Source organism: Salvia hispanica, chromosome 3 (assembly GCF_029641045.1).
Source record: "Salvia hispanica isolate PSC_SH4W2 chromosome 3, Shi_PSC_v1, whole genome shotgun sequence".
NCBI classification, from domain to species: domain Eukaryota; kingdom Viridiplantae; phylum Streptophyta; class Magnoliopsida; order Lamiales; family Lamiaceae; genus Salvia; species Salvia hispanica.
Window position 1 is genome coordinate 7,864,772 of NC_142694.1, and position 10,283 is coordinate 7,875,054.

The window sequence follows — 10,283 nt, forward strand, 5'->3', positions numbered from 1 at the left end:
GTTTTAAGAATTTAAATTTCGCAGCTTTTGGTCACATCTGTTATTACTTATTAGAATTAAGCATTAGATCAATACTTATAAATTTCACACAAAATATATCAAATCGACTATTGTCTATGTTACACACCATATTTGACAACACCCCGTCCCCACCTAAGGTAGTGGGCGACCAAAAACATTAATGAATTAGCCACCCAATATTGACTTAATAATTTCCAATTCAATCAAATTGATTTATGCATTTATATCAATATGAAATATTTTCGGAAAAAATAAAAATATAGGCATTCGGCCCCCACGCGCCCTCTCAATTGGCGTGTGGAGTAGTTAAGCCCCCACGACGTCGTTTAACTCTCATTCTGGCAAAAATTCCAACTTTTGTACGACTTCGCAATTTCTCCTCTCTTCCGTCCTCACCTACTCTGAATTTCTCAATCCCCCTCTTTTCTCTCTCTCAAGATCCATTTTTGCTCGAGGATTCTGATTGTGTAGCGTTCAATCCCTTATCTCGTTGGCATTCCGAAGGTAGTGATCTCGTATTTCGCTTTTATGCCTTCCTTTGCAATTACACTTTGATGTTATCGAGTTCTGAATCGATGCTGGCAGTTTCGTTGTTTTGGCGGTAGTTTAGACTCGAATCTCTGATAGATGATTTTCTTAAACTCTTGAATGGGTATAATGCGTACTTTTCTAGTCAAGGAGCATGCGAGTTCTATCTTATCTTTATGGGTTTTCTCTTATTTGACCTTTTATTTATGTTTGTTTGCCACAATTCTAAGTTTTTTTGGGGTGATTTTATCAGTACTTTGTTTCTGTTTTGGTAGATTGGCTAGGTTTGTTGACAATTAGAAGATAAGCAAAATTGGCTAGGTTGAGCTTTTGGGTTGAGCTGAGATTATACATAATAAGGTCTGATTTAACTGAAGTATGTTTAAGAGTCTCCAGTTCAATTGAAGGGTGTTAGGCTTAACGACTTGCAATTGATGAGGAAAAAATGGCCTATTTATCAATGGGCTCATATTTTGCTGAAATTTCAAGTTTTGAAGCAGTTATTTATGTTATTTGGGTTTACAAGCTCTAGGTGCAGTAGAGGATTTATGAACTGCATTGAAAGCTACTCGTATTCTGCCTGAATTTCGTGTGTTATCCTGGAAATATTTGTTTTGGGTGACTTATTCATCTGTAATCATTTTGGTTGAGTAATGAGGTGTTCAGTTTTCTCTGAGTTTTGGATTCATTCTAGATACCTACTTGATTATTGATTGATATCGAATGGAGAACTGTTTTCGATCGGAATTTTTATTCTCCAAAGATGCTCCGAGGATAGGTGTTTAAATAGATTGCAATAGAAATCTTTACTTTGGAGCCATAAGTTGTTTTTTTTAATGCTATCTGCTATGCTTTCGACAGTTTCTGTAGCAATTAATATCTTATTTCAATGTTCATTTTGTTATGCTTGTTTCAGGTTGCAGGATATTACATTTCTAGGATGGATTTTTTCTTTGGAAACTCAAACAGGGAATCTTCAAATTCTGACATGGACATTTTCAAGTGTCCATTTCTGAGGAACATCAATGAACCAACTAACTTCTCGTTTACATCATCAATGGCTTTCCCTATTCCTGTAAGTCGTATACATCTCTTACAGTTTCCATGTTCGCCCATATCATGATCTAAGCATCATCTTGCTCTCAATTATTTAATGCTCAAAGCTAATAGATTCCCTTGTCTCCTATTTCTTGCTCGTATTAGGCACGGGATGGGAAGGGTCCCATATTTGAGGATGGTCCAAATTTTGACATGGCATTCAGGCTCTTCCATGGGCAAAATGGTGTTGTTCCGCTTTCCGGAAGGTCATTTGTTTCGACCCAGAAGTCTCAGCCCGAACAGTCACCAGCTCAGTTTAACCCCTTGGCAGCTAAAGCTGCCACCATCAGCCTCTCTGGTTTTGGTGCAGGGGGGCCTTTTGGTTTTGATGCTTTCTTTGAAAAGTGGGGGAAAGACAACAAGAAACCAAAACCTTCAAAAAAGGAGTCTTCTAAGGTAAAATTATCTCCTTAAGCTACTGGCTATGCATAGTTGACTGATAACAATATTAATAATAATAATAATAATCTTGATGAAGCAATGTTTAAAGATGTTTGTGTTTGAATACAGGGAGGGAAATCAGACCATGAAGCAATGAGCGACGATTGGTTGCAAAAAGGGAACTGCCCGATTGCAAAGTCCTATCGGGCCGTGAGTGGTGTGCTTCCACTTGTAGCAAAGGCCCTTCAGCCCCCTCCCGGCATGAAGTATAGGTGCCCTCCTGCAATTGTGGCTGCCAGGAGCGCTTTAGCAAAAACCGCTTTTGCCAAAAACCTTAGGCCACAGCCCCTGCCTGCAAAGGTGCTTGCTATCGGCCTTCTGGGAATGGCGGTTAATATACCTCTAGGAATATGGAGGGAACACACTGAAAAATTTTCACCATCGTGGTTCGTTGCTGTCCATGCTGCTGTGCCATTCATAGGCATGCTCAGGAAATCTGTGCTGATGCCAAAGGCAGCCATGGCATTCACCATAGCAGCATCTATTCTAGGTCAGGTGATTGGATCTAGGGCTGAGAGGTACCGGCTCAAGACAGCTGCTGATGCAAGTGTATCGAAATTCGCTGAAACTTCAATCATTGGGCCAAACCAGGCGACGGCTACTGGGATCAAATGCCGGGAAAATGCTGATTGGAGTTCGAATTCTCTGCAAGTTCCTGTTGCCTCATCCTCTCCTGAGGTTTTCTGCTGATCTTGTGGTATTTTATTCTTGTTTGTCGCCGTTGTGTTGCAGGGTCTAGTCATCTGCAACTGTGAGCTTCTATTCTTGTTGTTTTTATTTACCACCAAAGACATCCATAAAAAAAAATTGGTGAAATAAATGTGAGAATAAGAGTCATTTGTATTAGATATCATAACTGAGGAAGTATTTTATGTAAAATTGTGTGTTGATTAAAAGATTATTGCACCTCTTCTTTGCCTGTTCAATCATAAAATAATTCTGAAAATGCACCAATCATGTAGCAAGACCACTCCAGTATAATAAGATAGTTAAATAGCAAGACCACTTCCTTGATTGATTAGTTCTTTACGAGGTGAAGAAAAAGGTTAGTGATAGAATCAATCTTGAATTAATCATCAACAAGAAATGCACCAATCATGTAGTACTAATCATAGACCAAATTGCTTTGAATAGGTCGCAGTTTGCTGTCTAACTGTATCACTAAATGTTAACCACCCAAATAAGTCAAAGTAATTAAAAACAAAGAAATGCCCAAATGAGAAATTGGTGTAGTCCCAGCCGTGAAAGCAACACAACCCTCTTTCAAACCCATAATCCAAAATATCTTTGATAGATAACAAAGTAACACAATTTTAAAGAAGCACGACTACAGGCCGAAACACATATTTCTATAATGCGTCTAAAATTTCTAGAAACAACACTTTTTTCAAAACAACAACAATTTTCTCCGGCGACGGTAATGTCAACGGGCTGTTTGACTATGAAATAACTGAGCGCCGAAACTAACGGGCTGTTTGAGGAAGGGCCCATTGTATTAATGGGCCACGCTTAGGCCCAAGCTTCTCAAAATAATTACATTTCTAAAAATCATAATCATATGCACTTCATAATTATTTTGAGCCAGAACCAAGTATATTCAATCTAAATAATAGTTGTAAACGCATGGATAAAATAAAATTTGTGTTCAATCTTATACTGGTGTGCCAATTTTGTATACCTCCATTTTGGCTTATCTTTCTTTCGGAACCTCCACTTAGAGAATCAATTGATGTGTCATTTTGGAAATAATGTTTACACTTCAAATTGGATCAAAGTTAATGAAATGCAATCGAATAGTTTATAGCTAACTTGTGGACCATCATGACTTAAACAAAACCAAGTTTAAGGAAACAAAAAGCTAGTTAATTAGGTGTGCACTATTTGATTTAATGAATAAATTATACACTAATCAAAGGCACTCTCTAAAGGAAGATAAAGCCTGAAGAACTTTATGAATGTTGATAATCATTCAAATTGTACAAGAATCAAAATAATGACCATGATAGAAGATAAGAATTGATAGTTAATAGTAGAAGAAACAATTTTTAAAATGACAGACCTAATACATGTTGGGGAAATGCTTTGTAAAGAAGCAAAATTGGGCTCCACAAATGAGAGTGAAATGACAGAATTATCCCATGTTCTTTACTTGCCTTGGGTCTCTAGACTGAGAACTTGATACTTTTATTCTAATCTAACTTCATCTTTATCGATTTGAAGAAAATTCCTTTTGCAAATTGACACTATAATTGATGTGAAAAAGTATTTAGAAGTAGCTAGAGATGCGATAATTAGATAACAACACACTAAATTGTAATGCTTCTAGATGGAAAGAAAGCTTACCGTAATTGTGCATTCGTAAATATATGAAAAAAGTAACGAATATACTGGTTTCATAGTAGTATTGATCATACTTATTAATTAACAAAGGATAAAATTTTGGAATAATCATAAATTTTGATCAAATTATAATTTTGTCTCATATATCTAAATATTAATTGGAAAATTTATAAATTTTGAATTTGTTTGCAATGATACATGACGACGACGACTTTTGTCGTGAAATTATATCTGATGTGTGATTAATCACATGTGAACATCATAAAAGATGTTGTCTATTCATAAAACAACAACAACAATGTTTTAGTTAAAAAATATAAAATATATATGTACATGTGAGCACCATTTTTTTTGCTGTGAAATAATTACGTAAGTATCCAAAATTTATAAATTTTCTTATAGATATTACAAAATTTATGGTTTAGACTAAAAAACTAAGATAGAGTATAGGTGTAATTTCTTTAGTTGTATTTAATCATGTTTGACACATCATTTCCCAATACCCTCGTACATATTCAATTACATGACTACATCATTTTATATAAATATTCAATTCTATGGTAAATATTACTCCCTCCATCCACGAAAATTTGTCCTAGTTTTCCATTTCCGTCCGTCCCCCAAAATTTGTCTCATTTCACTTTTACCATTTTTGGTAGTGGACCTCATATTCCACTAACTCATTCCTACTCAGATTTTATTATAAAACTAATACTTTAAAAGTAGGACCCACAATTCACTAACTTTTTCAACTCACTTTCCATTACATTTCTTAAAACCCGTACCCGGTCAAACCGGGACGAATTTTCGTGGACGGAGGGAGTAACTAGTAAGACCATCTCCAGCTATACATTAAAAATGAGTTTTGGTGTAGGAATCTTCTCCAACCATACACCAAATTCATATCCATTTTGGTGTTTTTTATGAAATAACACCAAATATGGTGTTACTGCAAAATTTTTGTGGGATAAAAATTAAAAATAATGTAAATTTTGAATTTGGTGTAAATGGTTGGAGTAAACTCAAAAATGAGTTTGAGTTTGTTGTAAATAATTAGAGATGTCTAATGCATGCCACCTTTATATTCAACTCTTATAAATTAACTAAACAAGTGACATGTACCAAGGTAACATGTAGAGCATACTTATTTATTGGATGACTACACGCAATTAGCATTGTAGTACCACTACCATATTGAACAAGAAAGCTAGCTTAAATTTAAAATTTACTACTGAAGCACAACCCAATAATTTTACATTATATTACTCTCACAAATCGAATGTTTCATTTCTTTCTTAATACCTAATTAACACAACCAAAGTTCACTCACTTCACACTTTAGTAACTTCAAGATTTCCAAAAAAAAAGTGATTCCTTAGTGCCTAAGAAGTGCAAATTGGTCAATATATGAAGCATAGGGATATTGATCACTATATTAAAAGCACTCTCCCAATTCATACCTTATGCCAAGGAACTAAAGCAACTCACTTTAGCGACTCATATTTCTTTTCCACCAAACAATTCACACACACACAATACAAAAAGATAAAGTGATCATGTTCAAAAACCAACACCACAACAGCTAGAACCAAATCACCATCCTCTACCTCAACTCTCCAAAATCACACTAACTAGAACCAAAAAAAAAAAAAAACCCTAACTATGTACAGGCTCAGCAACTCAGTTATAGGGTTCCTGAACCTGTTCACCCTCCTCGCCTCGATCCCAATAATAGGGGCCGGGCTGTGGATGACGAGGAGTAGCACCACCTGCGAAAGCTTCCTCCAAACACCCCTTTTGGTGATAGGTTTCATTGTCCTAATCATATCCCTAGCCGGCTTCATAGGCGCGTGTTTCCACGTTGCATGGGCGTTGTGGGTTTACCTTGTCATCATGCTCTTGCTCATAGGCGCTCTCATGGGGCTCACCATTTTCGGGTTCGTGGTGACTAGCCCGGGAGGGGGGACTGCGATTCCCGGGAGGATGTATAGGGAGTATCATTTGGATAGCTACTCTCCATGGTTGAAGAAGAGGGTTTTGGACCCTCATTATTGGATGACTATTAGGAGTTGTATTTTGGGCTCCAAGACTTGTGACAAGATTGTGTTGTGGACGCCCTTTGAGTATTTGACCAAAGATCTTACTCCAATTCAGGTATTTACTTCTTTTTTTTAATTAATTAGGATTCCATTGATTTGTATTGTTGAGACATTATAGGAAGATGAGTAGATTATAGAAAAATCTTGATAAGTTTTGGTTAGATGATTAATAAATTCACTCATTAAAGCACTTCATAAGTATATGCGTGTTAATAGTAGGTTAGTCTTTAATGAAAATCGAACTTTGTTTGAATGCAATTGTTAAGAACTCGATTAAATATGTGAAAATTAATTTGTGAATTAAAAAAGTGTTCAAGAATGTACCTAGGAGAAGATGGTATTGGTAGCTGCTTTTTTTTGTTGAGTGCTTATTTAAAGTAGCTCATTTCCCAATATTATATTCGATCTTGATCAATGGCATGAATATACGTACGTGGAAAAGCACAATCCTTTAGTTTAATGGCGATTAGAATAACTTTATCACAACCCACACTTACCTTTATTGTTTTAATTAATTTCAATATATTTTAATTTCACAATGTTGGTAAATTTGGAATTCAAATGATGTAGGATAGATGATTCCCGCTGCAATCACTTTGCCCAACTTGCTAGTAAGAAAATAAAGAGAGAAGATAAAATTCTCTGTAACAACAGCATATATGCCTATTGTTAAATTAAATCAAGTTCAAATTATCCAATTTAACATGCCTTAATTTGATATAATTAAGTAAATAAAAAAAATAGTTTGATCTAATTAAGAATTTGGTGGTGGTGGTGTAGTCGGGGTGTTGCAAGCCGCCAACGTCGTGCAATTACGCGATGACGCTGGCGGCGCAGGATCCGGACTGCTACCGGTGGAACAACGCGGTGGCAGTGCTGTGCTACGAGTGCGAGTCGTGCAAGGCCGGGGTGCTGGAGGACGTGAGGCGGAGCTGGCACAAGCTCTCGGTGCTCAACATCGTGATGGTGGTCGTGCTCATCGGAATCTACTCCATCGGCTGCTGTGCCTTCCAGAACGCAAAGCGGGCCCACACCGACTACCCCTACGGCCACAACCGCATGTCCAAAGTCCGCCCGCGCTGGGACTTCCACTGGTAATTTCACGAAAATTAGTTTCAATTTTCAATTTTGGGTCGTCCATCAAAATTCGTCTCATTTTTTATAAAAAAAATTTCTTATCACTTTTTCTTTTTCTCTCTCTTCTATTATACTCATTTTTGTTTCCTTATTAAAATTATACTATCTGTTTTTCAATTATAGTGTCCCAATCTTTTTTAATTTATTTAATAAAAATTGAAACTACAAGGACTTAGTTTAAATAAGAAAAACATTACTCCGTATTAATTCAAACTTTTCTAGAAAAAAATTGTGGACCCAAATAAAAAGAAAAGAACTACTCCTATAAATATGCTGGGCTTTTCTTATCTTTAATTAGTCACTACAAATATATTGTATGTCAAAAATGAGTTTATTTATTTATTTAATGCTCCATATAGGTGGAGATGGTTGGATGACAGAAGGCACCAGCTTTATTAGCTAAAGAAGAAGTGTAGCTACAACTCTCATGTATCAAATCCATGTTTTCAGATTGAGTACTTTAATACTTTATGCATCAACCTATGCAAATTTTCGACTACAATGTTTGTATATACTTTAATTACATATATTTATATTTCTAGAGATGGCTATCTATTTATCCACTGATCCAGTATTCGTCTGAAATTTAAGAAATTATGTTTAAAGGTTAAATTAAGAGAAAAAAAAGTAAAAAAAAAAAGTATGAGAATGAAAGAAAGCGTAAGGTATAAATTAAAGAGAAAAAGTTTTTGCTAAAAAAAAGAAAATATGCAACTTGCAAGAAGCTTGGGATATGTATCAATATGCTTAATCAAGTACTATTAGGCTTAGGACTATTAGACTTATCCTAAGCCTAATAGTATATGTAAGATGAGATCTGAAGTCTTACGGTTACTCTCATATTACTCTTTAATGCATATTGTTAGGCTAAATGTGTGTGTGATCATGAATGATTGTAGACATCAACCACCAATCTAATATACTTATTTTTCTTGAATCATCCGTTAATTAATGTATATGTAAATTAAATACTAGTAATTTGAATCCGTGAAGTTATATATGTCATGCTGAATTTGACCAACAATGCAACTAACTGCCTAGCTACTTATAGATGCATTGTGAATTTAATAGACAATAGTGCTTAAAATGGTCACTTTGTTGTTACTCACCCTTCTATATTTATACAAATTTCCAATTATAGCTCAATGTATTCACTAAATGCACCCTTATTAAGTTGTTAAAATTATGTTCATGTGATTTCCTGTGTAAATGGGTGATAGTATGCATTACTTTCACCACTATAAATTAGACCCCAATGTAAGCAAAAAATTACAATAACCTTAATCGATCATCATATACAAAATACATCGTGAGCCATGGATTACAATACCAAATTCCAAAGAGCTACCCTATTAATTGTTTTGATAATAGGAAGCATTGAGGTTGCAAAGAGCTGCACTTTCGTCACTCCTAAAGTTATTGTTAAAATACATAACAGCCTATCATCTTCATCTCCAGTCTTGCAAGTGCATTGCCGGTCTGGGGACGATGATCTTGGGGTGCACACAGTGTCTCAAGGGGGGGAGTATAGTTGGAGGTTCTGTAATTCCTTCTTCCAAACTACTGTATTCTCATGTGAAATTCAAGCTGGTTTCAAATTTACAAATTTTAAATCTTATGACTCAAGTGACAGAGAAAGCCAGTGTCCCAGCAATGTGTGTACTTGGATAGTTAAAGACGATGGTGTTTATATTATGGGGGTAAGAAAGGCTTCTTGGTGAATATTGTAACACATTTCATCTTCCAAATCAATAAATTAAATAATACACTTTGAGATCTTGCTTTATTCACTAGGAAATACTATGTCACATGAGTAAGACGATGTTAATTCACATTTCAATTACATCTCATATTATATTTCATTAGTTTTAAATTCAAGTATATACAAGTATATAACTAATTAACAATGTTCCATCAAATTTATTTTCATACGGCGATTATAATTCAAGAAGAAATCAGTTCGTACACAAAATGGGGTTCAATTTATTATTGGTGATCTCATTAATTAGATTAAAAATGCTGGGGCTTATGATTTGTTTCTAAACATAAATCCCAATATTCTTAACCGACACGCCTAAGGCAACCAACAAATTACACAAGAGCAATTATTATATTATGCTCCCTATACATATGTCATTATAGAAGCTGCGTTACGCATACACAAACATGATCATATATACAACAATGGAATTATTTTCAATAAAAAATATTATTTTGTGTGAAAATCAATTTTGTCAAAGTCATCATATGCTGGATCCTAGTTCATAGACTCCGAGATGAGTTTTATATACATGAACCAATCCCTATTGTATTTGTTGTGATAAAGGAAATAAATTTCCAAATTCGATGAATTATCAATGTGAATCACTGAGTAATTAAATGTGTTAGAAAAAAAAAAATATATACGACTATTCTAAATTGACTTTTTATATAATCAATCAAATGATTACACGAATACACCAAATTAATCAAAGTGACTTTAATTAATCTTAGCACATGATTCAATATATAGTCAGATATGGAAACTGAAATTCCAACCACATCGACACTAATTCAATCATACAAGAAAATCCCCCAAAGACCTATTCACCCAACTTTTTCGGAGAAAAGACCACACGA

At 34.9% G+C, this 10,283-nt stretch overlaps 2 protein-coding genes across 2 annotated transcripts; both read left to right on the plus strand.

Annotated features, from left to right (window-relative positions):
* Positions 1–350: 350 nt before the first annotated feature.
* On the plus strand, positions 351–2,989 carry LOC125216798 (uncharacterized). The gene is made up of 4 exons (XM_048118570.2): positions 351–525; positions 1,466–1,624; positions 1,753–2,043; positions 2,158–2,989. The coding sequence occupies exons 2-4, from the start codon at positions 1,490–1,492 to the stop codon at positions 2,776–2,778; spliced, it is 1,047 nt and encodes a 348-aa protein (XP_047974527.1). The 5' UTR covers positions 351–525; positions 1,466–1,489; the 3' UTR covers positions 2,779–2,989.
* Positions 2,990–5,884: 2,895 nt separating this feature from the next.
* Positions 5,885–8,223, plus strand: TET6 (tetraspanin6). The gene is made up of 3 exons (XM_048111616.2): positions 5,885–6,582; positions 7,308–7,621; positions 8,024–8,223. The coding sequence occupies exons 1-3, from the start codon at positions 6,091–6,093 to the stop codon at positions 8,061–8,063; spliced, it is 846 nt and encodes a 281-aa protein (XP_047967573.1). The 5' UTR covers positions 5,885–6,090; the 3' UTR covers positions 8,064–8,223.
* The last annotated feature ends 2,060 nt before the right edge of the window (positions 8,224–10,283 follow it).

Bases quoted from the DNA above. Each gene is read 5' to 3' on its own strand.
- LOC125216798 (XM_048118570.2), top strand. From the start codon at position 1,490: ATGGATTTTTTCTTTGGAAACTCAAACAGGGAATCTTCAAATTCTGAC. The intron at 1,625-1,752 runs GTAAGTCGTATA...TGCTCGTATTAG, and splicing joins CAATGGCTTTCCCTATTCCT to GCACGGGATGGGAAGGGTCC. The intron at 2,044-2,157 runs GTAAAATTATCT...GTTTGAATACAG, and splicing joins CAAAAAAGGAGTCTTCTAAG to GGAGGGAAATCAGACCATGA.
- TET6 (XM_048111616.2), top strand. From the start codon at position 6,091: ATGTACAGGCTCAGCAACTCAGTTATAGGGTTCCTGAACCTGTTCACC. The intron at 6,583-7,307 runs GTATTTACTTCT...GTGGTGGTGTAG, and splicing joins AAGATCTTACTCCAATTCAG to TCGGGGTGTTGCAAGCCGCC. The intron at 7,622-8,023 runs GTAATTTCACGA...TGCTCCATATAG, and splicing joins CCGCGCTGGGACTTCCACTG to GTGGAGATGGTTGGATGACA.